The sequence below is a fragment of the Phymastichus coffea genome, unplaced genomic scaffold (assembly GCF_024137745.1).
Source record: "Phymastichus coffea isolate CEN01 unplaced genomic scaffold, Cenicafe_Pcof_1.1 PCOF00045, whole genome shotgun sequence".
NCBI classification, from domain to species: Eukaryota; Metazoa; Arthropoda; class Insecta; order Hymenoptera; family Eulophidae; genus Phymastichus; species Phymastichus coffea.
This window is the reverse complement of record NW_026706856.1, coordinates 1,096,473-1,114,666: the sequence shown is the minus strand read 5'-3', so window position 1 is coordinate 1,114,666 and position 18,194 is coordinate 1,096,473. Positions and strand designations below refer to the sequence as shown.

Here is an 18,194-nt window from a genome sequence, read left to right as displayed (position 1 = left end):
TACTGTACGTTAAGGGCTTAGTTCGTTGATTTCGAGTATTTCCGCGTAAATGTAAATTCTCGCTTATCATTAAACGATAAGATGTAGCAAATTGTATATTACTTTAATAAATTGACAAGTCTGAACCATTGAATAATGTCTATTTTCTTGCATCAATTCACCCGTTATATATTAATTACTTAAAATAAATGTTACAAGTTATTTAAAACAAAGCAAGTTATGATAGAAAATTCACTTGATGATGTTAGAATCAAGAGTTCGAAGGCTGAGAGTTTAAGTTTCGTATAGAATCAAGTTCTGGTAATCTGACAGATAGAGACGCTTGATTCTAATTATCAGTAAGTTAATTACAATATATTATCATTATAATATTATATGCATGATGAATATGACTAATTATGATATCAGTAATTATTTCTCATATCAAATAACATCTGACCAAACGTGTGTAAGTACCACGGATTATTTAAACTTAATGTTAAATTCTCAACTCTACTGGATAAGTGTGAAAGAAATTGCTTTATTTGAAGAGTCGTTTTATTAATCTGAGAGGACTGGGATTACGTCATGGAAGAAAAACAAGCGAAAATTCTTTATGAGATTTCGTTAGCTATGATCTGTTAATTTTTTCAAGTATTTATTGAGATATATACGTCAATTTTCGATAAAACACTTGATAAGTTGGCAGAACATAGTTAACGAAAAGTCGCAAAGAATTGTACTTCTTTGTATTCTATAAGAACTTTCTCTTTTCAGATCGAGATAAGTCGATTCACCAAATCTCAAACATTTTCTTTATACTAGTACATAAAGCTATCATGTATTTTACGTTTCTCTTCGAGTTAAACTTAAAAATTAGCAAATAAATCAATATCAATGTAACTTTCACAGAACTTTCTTACAAATACCTGGATTAATATAGGTTATAAAAATATATTATTTATACTAACATAATAACGAGAGAGTTAGAGCCTCTCTCTCTCTCTCTCTCTCTCTCTCTCTCTCTCTTTCTCCGTCTCTCTGTCTCTCTGTCTCTCTGTCTCTCTCTCTCTCTCTCTCTCTCTCTCTCTCTCTCTACGGGCAATGAATTCTTATTCTTATTTATTTACACATGAGATATTCACTTAATTCTATAAATAAATCTATAAAATTGTCAAACAATAAACAAACAATCAATCTTTTTTGGACACTTTTATATATATGTGTATATATAAAAGTGTAATATACATATGTATATATATATATACATATGTATATATATATATATATGTTTCTATGCAAAGGAGCGTCGAACACTGATTTTTTGAATTACACGTGAGCGGAGCTGTAGGAGGTATATATGTGAAACGTAAATACAATATATGTGAAAAATTTTAAGCTCTGACAAATAAATATAATTGAATGAAATGATTAATTAGAACTTTTCTATAAAACTTAATAAAGTATTATCGACAGGCAATAACAATAGAAAGACAGCTTGACTTTTGAAACAAAATTTTGTTAAACAAAATATTAAGTTCATTACAAAATTAAGATCAGCAGAAAATTTTTTTAAGCAGCACGTTAGAGGATGAATTCAATCAATGCAAATTTTTATATACACTCGCACATACACACTACTAACACGATCTACACGCTTTAAGTTTATTCAAGTTGCGCTTTGCCTGGCACATTGTATGCTCGTGCAACATTTATTTTGCTTAGCCTTTTTAGCCTGTGCTCCTATTTTAACGATATATCCTGGTGACGCAATGGACTGATGCGTGGAGTCGCAAGCTCGCCATGTCAGCAATTAATCATGCAGTAGGTGTGTAATAATATAATGTGTGTTATGAGGTAAGCCTGATGGAAAATAAACGATAACGTAAAGAACAAATGATTTCATGTACTTAACTTTTAATATGACACTCAGATTTTAAAATTTAACGATTAATCAATAGCCTAACAATTTTTTTCGTAATTGTGAGATTCTCTATACAAGATTTAATATTTATTATTTTTATGAAAAGTATTGTTTGTACGTGCCTCTGGAATTTTCATATTTTTAAATTATCTTGTTTAAATTTTGTGTCTATGATTATTTTTATTGTATCACTGGAGTGCTATATTTGTCTGACTGTATACTATCTAATTATGCAGTTTACTATGAAGAAAAGTAATGAATTATTATTTATATTGAACTGTGACGGAGAAATTGTAGTTTCCGAAACATATTGCGAACAAAATGTATCATTATAGTATTCAGCTGCCACTAAATCAGAAAATATACTATTATTAACTTAAACGCTATGTCTCTGCAAAAATGTAAATTCATTTTGTCATTGCTGAGGTAGTTGTCAATTCTCGTATTTTGATATTAAGAAAATGATTTCGGCAATATTTTATATTTTTAGTTGAGTTTGATTCTATGAAATATTTCGAAGTGATTTTGTCATAAAGTTTAGTTTACAACTCGCTTATAATATTACAAAAATACTGTTGAATTGATATTTGCCGCATGACTATTCCGCACAATCACTAATATTATTTAATATTTAAGGTCTTAGTAATTTTTGGTAGCTCGTAGTCGTGCAGCTATACTTTAATATATATTCATAATATTAAGCACTTTCAGTTTTGTACATAGGAATAAATACTTTCTTTGAGACAAAGACTTTTTAGTATTGAAACTATTGATTTATTGATTCATTTATTTTGATTCACACCACTTTATATTTAAGACATAGGTACAAACACACATTGGTATACACACAAAAGATACGAGGTAGTAAACGATTTGACGTGAACTACAATTATTTGATAAGAATTAAATACAATTTAAAATTAATTTAATGTTAAAATTAATAATTACAATTATTTAATATGAAAGTATATAATAATATCAAATATAAAAAATGAATTTAGAAAGGATCTAACTATTGAAGGTTTAAGCCATTAAATTGTTATATGTACAGCGTTATCTACGTAATCATTTTATTACTGTCACTGTAAATTCTATCAGTTAATTCTATTTTACGAGAAAACAGCTAAAAAAAAGTCAAAAATTGTTATTAATTTAGAGCTTGATAAAAATTATATACTTAGATTATTTTTAAATTCTTGTCTATAAAACTCATAATAATAATAAAAATTAGAATGAATATCGAATAATCGTATAGTGCTTGATACAATTTAAAATCAATATTTATGTGCAATTACCTTCCATAGTCTCTTTTATGATTACTCATTGTATATACTCATAATTCGAGTTTCTTAAAATACGATTATAATTTAAAAAGTTGCATGATATTTTATGCTGGCAAACTAGCATTAGAAAGTAATTTTAAAAATTTAGAGTAACTTAGCCAAACCTACTGAGAACTGTAGAATTTGTTTTTGTGGAATTGTATGATTTTGAAATCTGAAAGTTTAAAACTAGTTACAAAAGGATTTAAAATATTAGGAAACTAAAATCTCAATCAATCTAAAGTGTTCATTAAGTCACAATAGTTATAGCTTCTTCTACATTACATATCTTTTGGATTTAAAAAATAAATAAATGGAACTAACCTAATCAAATAGTTATTATTTTTAATATTATGCCCATTCAAGTTTGGAAAATAAAAATAAATCATGACAAATGCATCATGACAGCACTTTAGAAGCAAAAATGTATGTCGAAATAATATATTAAACTCCCAGAGTAAGAGATTTTTTCTGGCGATACGAAGCAAAAGGGAACTGCCACGTATTGTGATTGATTTGCCACTGGGTGAAGTCGGATGTTAGAAGGACGTGAAAAAAGTAGATTCTTGCCTGAGACATATACTATCGCAAGCATACTGAGTTCTATAAAGGAATCCGACTAAAAAATGGATCAAGTAAGATCTAAGATTACATGGATTGCGAAACTATTAAGCGATGACATACTGATGACGTCATTGCGAGTTTTTTACTTGTTCACAAGAGATTTATTCGTTTTATGTTTTAATACACGTAGAAAATCTGTAATACTAAAAGAGTTGCGTAGTTGAAGTCGAGATCAAAATACTTACAAATTTTCATAATAATTTATTTCTTTAGTATTCCAATTTGCTACAATTTTTTTTACAACTCATATAACTCTTTGAAGACTATGACACATTTTATTTAACTGAAAAGTTATTTTATAGAATAAATAGGATATATTATGAATAAATAAATCATCTATTGTATTGCTTGTGTATAAAAATCAATATAAAGTGGTACTTAAGCTATATATATATGTATGAAAGTATATTCTTCCCCGATCTAGTAATAAATAAATCAATTTTCAATATAGTCGATATATTATAGTTTATTGCATTCTATACAATACATACTAATGTACAGAAACTAAAATACATTATATAAGAAATAAATATGAAATATAATACAATTATTATCGAGTCGATTTTAGCAATGGCTTCATATGCGTACCGCATGAAACAAAACGAGCAATAAATAAAGCACAGACATGACAAGCCAGTTAATTTTATCTGCTAAACCAGTTTGCCACTTATCAGTATAGCAAAATTAGCTGCAGTCTGCGCCGAGCACTTGAAAGGACTTTGGTAAAAAGCATGCCGCCACGCAGCCGCGTCTCCAAGTGGAAAATGTCGAGAACAAGTATTGCCCTAAAGGAGAAGAGGGGGAGCGTGGGCGCGCGAAAGTGTCTTTGCTACGCTTTTCAAAAGATTACCGACAATCGTGAGAAATACGTCTGCACGTAGCCCTCGCACGCCTTAACACCATCCGATTCAGGATTTGCGCAAATCCAGTGTGTCTGTCCACAAGTACATTAGCTACTAAAAAGAGTAAAACTAAGAGAGCTGAATAACAAACAAACTTTATCGTGTGATTTTGTTCAGAAATAGGATTTATTTAAAGTGAATTCAATGTTGATAAATTTTTCGTGTATACGGTATAATATAGTAGAGTATAATGTATACTATGGTATACATTTATACATTCATACATACATACTCACACGCGCGCACACACACACACACACACACACACACACATGCATATATGGTATAATTTACGATGGTAGAAGTTATGAACATATGGATACAAATTTATGTTAATTTAATCATTAAAACATATTTATTTCTGTTATTATATAGTCGTCTTCTTACTGATACAAAAAATTTTATTTCCGACACTTCTTTTAACATATGATTCGATATCATTTCCTAACAAATATGCAGAAGAGTTTAAGGTTTACAACTATGCAGTTGTACTGAATAAGGATATGTTACATTTGAGAGTACATTATATTTGAAACGCCGCATAACTTGACATTTTTAGATCAATTTCAAATACTTTTTACTATATCACTTCCAGAATTAATATTAAAATATAAATAGAAGTAAAGTTACAAGTGTTACCTATGATACAAATGTTCACATATAAATATATTTCTAATTAAATATACGTGTGCAACATTTTAGCAAATTCTACATCACATTTCACATTATTTAATGCTTGCAATCTGCTTTTTTGTTTAACAAGAAATTTTAATTACTCTATTAATTCAAAAGAAGCACCGTATTTGTTACGAAAGAATCTGCACGTAATATTGACTTTGCAATATACTAAATACTTTGATATTCAAATTAGAATATCAATACTCTGTAAACTAATAAAATAAATTTATAGGCTAATCTCTAGATAAATTTTAATTTTTTAAACATTACCACTGAATATTTAAATAATGCAATGAGATGAACGTAATTTGTGGACATGATCATAAATTTTCTAATTTTAAATTTTCTGATCGAAATCATAGCAACCTCGCTAATTTTTATGCATATATTGATATTGTATTGAATTGTAACTATAAAAGACCATACCAGAAGGTTCAAAAATTTAGTCTACTAATTATTTTAGTTTATTTTCATGCATACAATATTCACGTGAAAATATTACTGATATACATTAACAAGAAAAAGATAGAAAGTTTTTTATGGTAACGGTGAGGATTATAAATAAATACAATAGTACTTTTTCCAGTATCTAAATAAAAAATTTATGTATACATTTCAGATAGCATGAAAAAACTTTGGGATTAATAAAGCTTTGTAGTTCAAAACTTACATATTTTTCTATAAGGTCAGCTTTATAGCGATATTTACGTCCTTGTCTGAGCTTCAAGAGATAGAAAACAAAACTGAAAATATTGCTAGCCAAAGATTGTCGCAGTCCTCGTTAAATTCGAATTGCGTCATTTATAACACGCAGCACGACACTAACGGTCATTAAAAGTAAAGGATTCTTTATCGAGCTACTTTCGCGCTTCTTTCCGACTTTGGTGCATGAAACGTTAATGTACAATCCAAACATGAATTCTGACTTACGTGCAACTATTGAAATCGAAAAATATCTACTATGGAAAATTAACATCTTTTTCTATATTTCATCCTTCACTTATTTTAAGGTGACTTACTGAAGAAAATCCCAATTTCTTTATTCTACATGTTTGCTCAATTTATTTAAATTTATTTTATTTATTTTATAAGCACATAAACTTTGATAAGATGGATTTAAAAACATTTATCTTATAAAATAGAATAAGTGATTATAGGGGATAAAATGGTCAAATATGCTTTTGAGCCATCAAAAAAAGTACATATATCGTTATGTTCAGTATATTTAAAAACTCTTTTTACTAGATTTTCAGACTCCTAGATATACCTAGAATGAATAGGTAACATTTTGTGTTTGGGAATTTTTTATTGACATTTTTATATTTATATAATGCTTCATAATACAATTCTGGTCACAGAAGCGAGGCCTTTCGGAAAATCAACTACTTAGTACAACAAATGTAATTAATAACTTTGTGTGGTACTTGTGTTCTAGCAATTGTTATTTTCATTTTGCACTTTTATTTGTAAAAATATCGAAGTTATAGAAGCGATTGTTATTATATTAATAACAATATTATAATAAACAATTATTATATTAATAATAAGAAAATAATGTAATTCTTTCAAGATTTATCGAAAGGAATCTTCTGTATTGCAGAAATTCATAAGATTAATGTTTTCAAAAAATTTTGAATATATTAAACTTACCTCTAGGTCGAAATGATGATAAGTTATCCACCGCATAGACGATATTTAGTACAAGAGAAAAAATGAAAAGGTGCATCCTTTGGAGCATGGTTATCGTCTATTAAAATACATCTAGTTGTTAAATCTTATTTTTTTCCGCATCTTCGATTTTTGATTGATTAAAGCTATCTGAAACACAATACGATATCATCAATGTCAATTCAGATTTAAAGTATACTATTTGTTATAATGAAATTACTAAACTGTACTAATTAGTTTGATTGGAAAAAATTAATATTTGATAAACTATGAACAATAAGATTATTGGAAATAAATGATAAGGCGTACTTAAAAAGAAACAGCACAGTGCCATGTAAAAAATTTACACGTGTTTCGTGATTAATTTTGAGCACTTTTTGATGTATAATATTTTTTCCAATATTTGATATTTTTTGAGTAAAAAAATCGTGAAGTTTTATTTTACATTACGATACAAAAACCGCCATATTTTTTTTCTAGTCGATATTTTTGAAAAAATCAAGTGCGTTTGAAAAATTATCATCTTATGTCGCGAATAAGTTATTTCGAGAGTATTCTTTAAGGATCCTTTCTTTTTGGCAGAGCGAAAATCGAAAAAATTTCGACTTTTTCCAAAAAAATCGGCATTATATTTTTTTCTGTAAATTTTTTGAAAAAAAACTCAGTGATTTTTAGAAAGAACATATATTAAATTAAAAGGAAACTAAGTTTCATCAAATTCATTGAGAAATGGATGAATGACATAATGTCAAATCGAAGTATTGCAACTATGGACGTTTGCCACTTAATGTGTTGAAAAGCTCAGGAATTTTTTAATGTTCTGTATCAAATCCAAAAGCAATCGGACAAGCTGTGACGATATAACTTTTTTTTGGAGATTGTCATCTAAAAATAAACTAATTCATTTTTCTTAATTATACCACAATTGCTTCGAGAAGACATTAAATTATAAGTTGAATTTTTTGTGGTTTCGATAATTATTCACAAAATAGCAGTGTTTCAAATCTGTGTAAAAAATTTACACTTTCTCCCTATTTTTTACCCATTCGATGGCTACCATAATTTTTCAATTTAATAGATTTCAATTCTGAAAGATCACTCTACGCGCAATATGTCTAACTTTCGTGCTATTTATTAGCGATTTTTTTGATAAAACTATGTAGTTAAAAAGTCATAAGACCAACTTTCTTAAACTTATCATATACGTGACCATTCACTTAGAAAAACAGAAGCCTGTACTATCTAAAACCAATCCAATCGATCCGATAACATGCACATAAGAGATTGAAAATCTCGAGCCATAACTAATGAACCACCCGTTAACAGTTCCTAGCCTTGTTGTGTGTACTCGCATGAACGAGACAATCTTGCTGCAATTTATCATCAGCATTGATATTAAGGGATCTACATCTCTCTTTTTTGTAATCCCACCCCTACTACTACGAGATCGTGTATAAAGCACAAACATTTTCCATGCTAATGAAACAACGTTCAATTTGCGATGAGAGATAGATAGAGAGAGAGAGAGAACGAAAATCGTTTTGCTATCTTCTCGTCATGCTTCGCCAGTTGCAGACTGTATTTACGGTAATTGGAATCTGTTCGAGCGTGCGCCAATGATCGACGCTGACAACGACCTAACAGCAGAACAGAATAATCTTGGTTCATTCTTTTTCTTTCCTTTTTATATTTGTCTTATGTCTCATTGGGAAGCTTAACTGGTTATGTCTTGCTGATGGCGCCAGAACTTTCGTTGCCTCTCTCATTCTCCGCAATTCGTATGCCATTAACCAGACTGGTCAATTGATATTTGAGTACACACGTATCATATTTTAGGATTTATGTAGCAATCTCAACGTTTCAAAACTTGATTCATGTATATGCATATGTTTGTAAGATTATTGAAACTTATATAAATGATTTTCGTATTATTTATTTCATGAATCTGCTACTTTGACGCTTGATCAGAATAAATTAATGAAGTAAGTTCATTGAATGACTTTATAAAATATATTGATGAAAGAAAATTAATATCAAAACATGTAATAAATACTGAATAAACGAGATTAAAAATATTTTTCTTTATTGTATTATTATTACTATATTTATGCAAATCTTCAGTAAAAAAATCTTAAATCATATATATTTTTAACATTACATTGTCAAATCATGACGAATATATTTTTGTTTCAAAAATAATATAACATACCACTTATCGTATATAAGACCGGATATATAGTATGACATAAAAAGGAAAAAAAAATGTATAACATATCCGTTACAGTTAAAGCACAAAATGTAATATGTGGAACTTTTATAAAACCTTCCGATAATCCCTTCCGGTAAAGCGAATCTGAGAGAGGCGTGGTTGGCGTGAAAGGAGGAAACGGTTCGGCCCACGCAAATTGATAAATGCGTTATAATTAAGACCGTTTCATTCGTACCGGGCGCATTACCGGGGCACAAGTGCCCGTTTCCAGGCTGGAATTTGTCTTCTACATCACGTGCGCCGAGTGACTTTTCCGCCTCGACGCGGCAGCTATATTAATGGGCTGCCTCAATTGTGGATAAATTTACAGTCATTCGTTTCGCATTCCTAATTAAGATGTTAACTGTTATTCATGTAGTTGCGCCGATTTCGTGTTATATACGCTATTCCCTGAAATTTTGCAATTGTCATTTCTCTCTCTCTCTCTTCCATTCTTGTCTGCTGTACCTTGAATTTGCATTTGAATGAGGAAATAATTGTGTCATACAGAAGGAAAATCAGTTACATTTGCGAGTAATTTGCTAGTACGACTTCATTAACACTTGCCGATTGATTTCCATTTTCCAAGTTTCACAATTTTAATTCTGAATCAATCATGAACATTTTTACTTATTAAATTCTTCAAATTATTCTGACTTGTAGAATTAATTTTTAAATGTGAACATTTTTTTTGCAGTTCACATAAATAGCCTGTACGGAACATTTTTTTGTTGCTTAAGAGGACGTCGCGGTTGGGTTGTAGGCCTGTCCTGTTTTTACCATCTTTTTTCAACTTTTCTCGAAAACCAATTCATATTACGCATTTTCCACAACTATTCTCTGTTTTTATGGATTAAAAGTATGCGTGAACGTTCTATGATAATCGATTGGAGTATTTTCGCGGAAAGTTCAAAAAATTTAAGACATATAATCCGGTACTAACTTCGTTATATCTCAGTACACTATCCTATTCGTATTCTGTTAAACCTTTTGGAAATCAATCGAACCGATTGTGATGAAACTTTACGGCGTGATTTTAATCGATAAAATAAGGAGTGAGTTGCTCTGATGAATGTGAAAAATCAATTTACATTTGAATAAAGTGAGAAAAACTGATAGTAGATGATATAGGAACTTTTACAGGTATCCGACACTCATTTAAAACAGGCTCACTTCCGCTTCATCGATGAATGGGTCGTACTGATTATTTATTATTCTTCAATTTTATGAAAACTCACTATTAATCGCAAAAAAACGATGTCAATAACTGCCATTGTAAAGATGAATATTTAAAGAAAACTTGGTCTTTTGATTTTTTTCAATAAAATGAATGTTTGTTAAGTATTATTTAACAATGCGACGAAAAATCGGAAAGAGTATGCTAACAGTGTCTGCTTATTAAAAGTACTGACCCACGCACACTGTCACAATTTTTTGTTCGCAATATTTATGAACAAGATTTCTCTGAATCTGCAAAGAAAATAAAAATTTGAAACAATGTTTAATGAGTAAATTGCAAATATCAACTAATAATGAGTCACTAAATTATAGTTTAAATTACCATCCTATGTTAATTCTATAGCAATCAAACGAATCCTCTAAAACATAAGTGTCCTTTGCCACAGTTTAGTCCACATAAATATTCATTAAAAAAACTTATGCACCAAAAATCATTCTTTTGTTGCATTTAATAAATATTCATTGAATGCAACCATGCAAACGTTTAGTTTTACAAGGGTGCGGTCACATGAAACTAAAAGAGGTTCATTGTAGTAAATTTGAATCCTGGTCCTTTCAAGTTTTGGAGATTGTAATTTCAGCCTTGAAAGAGTAGTTAGAGTAAAGATAATTAGTAAGCATTGTTTAAAGATAAGGTAACCTTGAAAAAATCCGTAAAAAAGTAACGAACCGACAGAGAACATGCTGTACAAAGGATGTAAAGGTATATACATACAGCGCAAAACAATGAGCATTCGTTACACGTAGAGTTACGACGTAAGAAAGACGTAGAAAGAGAGAGAGAGAGAACTTTAATAGTAGCGCGTTCGAAAGATCACGTGGGCGGCGGTACTGGTGAAAACGAAGAAAAGGAAAAGAAAGACATGAGAGAGAGAGAGAGAGAGAGAGATCGCTCCTAAAGACCGGCAGCATATACCTCTATGAATGATTAATGCGTGGGACTGCTTAGTATGCAGGAGCGCCGCGGCTGTCTTTCTTCTTTCTTTTTCTCCTTCGCGCTCCCGGCACAATGGTTATTTATGCCTCGAAATTAATCGTAACAAGAGCCGTGCGCGCTCCCGCCAAGCAGAGGCGCCGGCCCTGGAATGTCACTCTCTTTCTCTCTCATCCCTCCTCCCCCCTGGCGCCAAGATCGATTATATTCGCTGCTTCGCGGAATCGACGACCGCACGCACTCTCGTAGCTCCGCGATAATGTGCTGGCGCCTCTGATCGATTTTTTATTATTGAAGAGATTTTTTGTCACTATTCCAGTGCACATTTTCGATTCATATAAGTTATATGCTGGATAATTTAACATCTTTTTCTGAGGCGGGAGATGAGGAGGCAATTTTAATTGTTAACAAGAATATTTTCTTTTCAATTTTCTGGCATTCAACAGATAACTAACAATTTATAGTATTGCAGCTATAATTGGTTCGTTAAACGAATGCAGAAGAACAGTTTGGGTGAACGAAACATTGAAACCAATAGGCATACGGAAGAATGATTTCGGTGAAGTTCTGAGGTTACATTCGTTACTAAAATACAGATATCCATTTTTAAGGCTTTACAATCACTCGACCTTTTGTTTTAATTTCATTTGAAAAATTTTCACTATATTTTTTTCTTTTTATTATTACAAGCTAGACTATTCATTTTGTTTCCTCTAAGAAAAACCTTGTTTTGATAATTTTCTAAAAAATTTGTTTCTTTGCTATGATTTGTTTATTATATAAAATAATTTATAGTTAGCGTCTATTGAAATCGTACTGTTTTAATTGCTTTTAGTTGTTTCATATAAATTACAATTAAAATTATATACACTTGAATATATTATTTAGAGAACGATAACTTCAATTGCAAAAGAGTGATTATATTTTTGAGAAACGCTATAAAAATAACTTATTTTATCTATATACGTTAATACCTGGAATTCTTCTAATTTTCTATCTTATCCGAATTTGATATACATCGTTATTTTGATGATACAAATAAGTTTTCTCGCTATCTTGTCATATATAGTTTAGCACACAGCATTTTACAATGTTCAAGTTTTAGTTTCTTTAATAATCGGTTTAATTTTAGAAGAGTTGCAATAATTTTCAGTTTAGTTACCATTTAATCATGAAATTATCTGAACATTATTAAAAGTGGTATTTAAGTAGAGAGAGTTTTTGTATAAATTTTATTTTCGTGGTAAAATCTTAAGAAAAGAAAGTAGACTTATTATATTCTCGTATGTATTGGACCAGAACAATTCTTTGGATAGTAGCACCAGCAACCATTCCAACCATAGTTTTCGAGGATGCAATTATTTTTTCTATGTACCCAGTATTCGACAGCTTCATCTAACAATGTCGATATGATGTTTTCATACGGTAGAACAGTAGTGTAACCAATGATCAAACCAATAATCAAACGAACAATATAAAAAAACTCAGAAAACATCTGCACGTTTTCTGAAATTATTACTTATTACTTTGTAATGTAATTTTTGTTTGATACGTCAAATAGATATAGTTTATGTTGTAAGATAACGATACTTATAAATATCATCTTGTACGAAGATTCTCTGATTAAAATTGGTAATCAATATGATTATGTTGTATCCTGATTATGTGAGACTTTATATAAAACAATATTTATGAAATAATATTAATATCTATCTAGAAGCAATTTTTATAAAAGATGAAAATCCGTGTGCTAACAGAAAAACATTTTAAACATCGCTCGTCAGAATTCATTCATGAAAGAATCTACATAAAACTGTTTTTGTTTACAGCCGGATCATAAACACTCGTAGACTATGCTAGTTATTGAAATATCTAGATAGGATATCGGTATGAATCTCAATGAATAAATTTCTATGTATTATATATGTAAGAAGATGATGAATTAAGAGAGGCTAAATAGAAATATACAAGCAATCGCTAATCGGGATGTGCCATGTCGCCACACGACCGAGTCTCCCTTAGAACTGACGCTGACACGTAGTATCTCTCGTTCAGAGGGGTGAGTTCTCTGTTTTCATACTCTATCACTCGAACCTACTTCCACGCGCTTTCCACTCTCACTTCAACCGCCTATACCCTTATGCTCTCTTACCCGCTCTTATTCACACCAACATTCCCACATATAAACATATATAAACCACAGATTTCGAAAATAAAACAAAATTGGTTTTATCCTCGATTAATATGATTTCTCACTCAGGAAAGCGAATGTGCTTTAAATCTCGTCTTATATCACATCGTATAGAAAAATAAACTTAGATACGTGTGTGCGAGAAATTGATTTTATCCTTGTGAGGTCTCTCATATTGAGATTAATGGTGAAGACTGATTTTTAATCTGCAAAGTAATTTCATTCATATGAGCCAGATTTATGATCACAAAATTATAAAATATCATTGTTCTTAATCGAGCTTCTCAAAAGATGTAGTAAAAGAACATTACCAACAAAACTAAAGCAAACAAGAATTACTTGAAAACATATTTATATTTACTTATTTTTTCGAATTTTTTAAAACTATTCATTTATACACGAAAAAACAGAATGAAAAAGTAATGTTGAATACGCAAAAGTCGCATTGGAGTAACGTCATTGCTGCTTTCGTTGCCGGTTCTGAATTCAAGAAGAGAGAAAAACAAACGGTTCAGAATGCATGCGTACATCAAGTAACCAAATGATTTTATCTATGTATAGGGATTTATTGCAGGATATATATCAAGGATTATGAGCAAAATGCGACAAGAAAAGAAGGCATGTATAGAAAGATTTCGTCCCGATTGTGTATCTATAAAAATGAAATGACATAAATGAGGGCGCGTACACATACCTATTCATTATGTCCGAGGCCGTAATGTCGACGGCGAAAAGGACGGCGATGAGGTTGCTTACAAAGCATTCGATGTAATTTACAGCAATATCAACAGCAGCAGCAGCAACAGCAGCAGCAGCAGCTCTACTTGCACCTGTCCTCTAGCAAATCCTTGACCGCGAGCACGTGTCCGTCGGCCTCACTCGTATACTCATGCACGTATATATCGTTCTCGACGTACGCAGGGACAACGATTGTTTTTGTTTCGTTCTCGACGTACGTAGGGACTACGATTTTTTTTTTCGTTCTTTAAAGAACTCGAGCGCGTCGCAAACTATATCGTTCCGAAATCTCCAGTTACAGGTGCTTACGTAATGTAGAGAAAAATTGGTACTCCAAGTTTCGTGAATCTCATACGGAACTGGTCGTCCTCGGTCAGTAAGCAATCAAGTAAGTAATAGCGGCAGCAGTGCAAAGAAAAAAAATCAGTATGGCCGTATTTTGCGCAGTAGATCAAAGACTACTGCGATGGAATAGTACTCCGAGAAAAAAAAAATTGTTTAGCTAGAGATGCTTGATTCAATGAAAAGCGTAAACTGTCGCGACGGCTAGGCGCGGGAAAACCAAAACGTAAAAGTCAAGACAACGTAGAGCCAAGAGGGATCGTTCTGAGTGTGGGCAGCAGCAGTCACAGAAGCAACCAACCGCTATACTCGCTCACTCGCCGTCACAACACTAGCTGCAGCAACTCAAGTGCTCGCCGCTGTTCTCTTCTCTCTTTCTCATGTCTGGCCTCCTCCTCCTCCTCCTCCTCCACTGCCTTCTTTACCTCCTTCTTCTTTACTCCGCGTTCGTGCATGCGTCCTCTACGGCGCTTATAGCTTACAACCAACGATCGTCGTAGCCGCCGCTACTACAGCAGCAGCGCATAGCACCAATCTAGGTGAAAGACTAGTTCTTCTGAACAGGGAGAAAGATAAAGAGAAAAAGACACACACACATGCATGCATACGTGAGAGTAGAAGAAGGCGTGTGCACATGCATGCAAGTCTCAGACTTGGCGCCACATTGTAATTGTGCTACCTCCACAATAATTTTGTGGTCAGATGCTCAATCTAGTTTTCATAAACCAACAAAAAATATTTTCTTGTTCTTATTTCTTTTCTCATATAGTTTCAATCTTTCTAAAATTTTTTTTTTTAATATTGACTGAAAACTGTCGAAGGATATATTTGATGATAATTTTGTATGCACGGTAAAACACGAGGAAATAATAAACATTAAATTAGATACTGTAAGAAATGTTTCTTAGATATTTAAAATATTTTGGTAAGTTTGAAACATATTTATTCAAGTGACTGAAGTTTCACACGATCTTGACTCGTATGTTTAATGAGCTTATTCAAGATGACTCATAGATCGCAAGTGGGTTTGATGATATTTCAGCGCTACGCTGTTTCTTAAAAAAAAAATACATTAGCAAATACAAGCACGTGTGTAACACAAGATGCTTTTTGTTTCAATATCACTTCAATTGGTAATGCCAATATAAACTGAGCAAAGAAATAATGTTAAAGCTTATATTATTTTAATATAAATTAAAATATCGCTGCAGTTTAGCATACCAATAATTCACAAATAAAATATTTGTTTCTAAATTAACATGTTCTTCTATAATTCTATTGATGTAAGAAAAATTCGTTGTAACAACAAAAGAAATCAAATATCCGTACATATCTATTTTAATATCTTTTGAAAAATGCTGTGCAGAGTTTATTTAGTCTATATTATTATTATTTGCTGAATATTGAAATGTAATTTACGGAAAAAGAACCATATAAATGAAAAGTATACTTTGAATTGTTATTATTGTATGCCCAATTTTCCAACTGTAATATATTTAATTTCGAAAATTTCTTTGAGTATTTCAACAGTTAAAAGTATTTTATTTACAGAAAAATTTTAATTCTAAAACATTTTTGTTTTGATTAGTTAGAACTTTATTGCGATTAATTCAGATTAATTTGCTTTTTTACCTAGAAGATTGTGTGATACTTTAATTTTTTTTAATAAGACATATTTTAACATGAAATTAGAATTATCTTGTTAAAATAAAAAAAAATTGTCGTTTCATTAACACATATTTCCATGTATAACTATTTCGCTAAAAGTCTACTACACAGGTTCTAAAATCATAAATGTTTACACACATTTAGAGTGCTTGAGAAGATATATATTATTTCAGGCTCATGTGTTCAGCTTGTGCTCACATGTTGGTAAGTTGTTTGCTGTAGGTATAGTGGAGCTGCTCACACAGGTCCATTATCATGGCATGCGACGTTACACTTACATATTTCTCAGAAAAACAACTAAGTATTGCTGCTTAAACCTTGTTGATATTTTGAATTAATAACTCATTTTTATTTCATACACTGCAAAAATATTAGCTGATATTATTAATAGTAAATGAAGAAACTTTGTTTCGTTTGTTATTTTCAATTATCAAATATTCTTTTCTTGAATCGTATATTTGACTGCTTTAATTACGACGTTCTTGAACTATTACCATGTATTGCAAGATTAAAATTTTTTTTCAACTGTAAAATAACTGTAACTGTTCAACTGTAAATAGCAATATAAAGATCATGACGGTAAGGGATTTCTATTAATGATCTGATTGATGTATCGCTACGATACCATTTATTAATTTTAATAATAAACAACGTTAAATGTTGAATTTGATATCAGTAGTCTTATTACATTTTATAATCGAAGTTTTGAAAAAAATTTATTTTACTTTTTATTCGGAAAATGACGACCCAACAGGTAATGAACAAATTCATATTAAGTTAATTAAATGCTACAATTATTAATGATTTTTAACAACTAAACTCGCTGTTGAAAAAGTATGTATTTATTACCATACTTCTAGTTTTAAGAAGCATCATTAAACTCGTCAAATATATTTCTAATGTTCGGAAAATCATGTGATCGTCGCCGGCTCACGATATATTCACTTTATAAGTTTCTCCGCACAAGCAAAGCTGGTTTCGTCATCTCTCGAGTGGAAATCTAGACTCGCTATGATCCCCCTCTAAACAACGTTACACGAGTGGACGAACATGTGCTCGAACGTTAAATTGCTTTTACTTTTGTGTAGGTGAATGTGAACTCTCAACGGTCAGACTCTCCCAGCTATAAAAGTGCGCACAACATCGCCTAGCACTAAGCGAAGACTTTTTCGTAACATGTTTTTTTAATGCTTGTTTTATAGACATTGTAATGTTACTCTAACAGCGGATACCGCGAAAAAAGTTGCGATTTCTTCTACTAAAATATATGAGTTTTAATTTTTGTCGCAATATTTCAAAATTAATATGAGTGAATATCTTTCTAGTTCAGTACTAAAATATTCGAAATCTATGAAAATATCTATTAAATGAAAATAACATTAAATTATTATGGAACATTTAGTATTTAGTTGAGGGAAGGATATAGCGATTAATTGTGCTCTCACAATCCACAACTAAACTAAATTTACAGCAATATAGAGATAACAAATTTTTTTAATATTAAAAATTTTCTATATCCAATCGTTTGTTTTATTTTCACGAACAAGCTTACTTTTTATTAAAAAAATTAATTTCAAATAGGAAACCAAGTGAAGATATCAATTAACAATTGATTCCGGCTTAAATTATTACTCCTTACATATAGCGTAGGTAATGATAACAAGTAAATGCAAAGTTATCAATTATAGTATGTTCCATTTGTTTATTTCAATTAGTATTTATCATAAACGTGATACC

General features: G+C 30.8%; 1 protein-coding gene across 2 annotated transcripts in view; it reads right to left on the bottom strand.

Annotated features, from left to right (window-relative positions):
• Positions 1-15,099, bottom strand: part of LOC131664714 (A disintegrin and metalloproteinase with thrombospondin motifs 7-like) — a 40,247-nt gene extending 25,148 nt beyond the window's left edge. For both annotated transcript variants that reach the window (XM_058936014.1, XM_058936015.1), the window contains exons 1-2: positions 14,404-15,099; positions 7,080-7,247 (exon numbers count right to left, since the gene is read on the bottom strand). In XM_058936014.1, the coding sequence (XP_058791997.1) occupies positions 7,080-7,167 (88 nt within the window). In that variant the 5' untranslated portion in view covers positions 7,168-7,247; positions 14,404-15,099. The remainder of the gene's footprint in view (positions 1-7,079; positions 7,248-14,403) is intronic.
• Between the last annotated feature and the right edge of the window lie 3,095 nt (positions 15,100-18,194).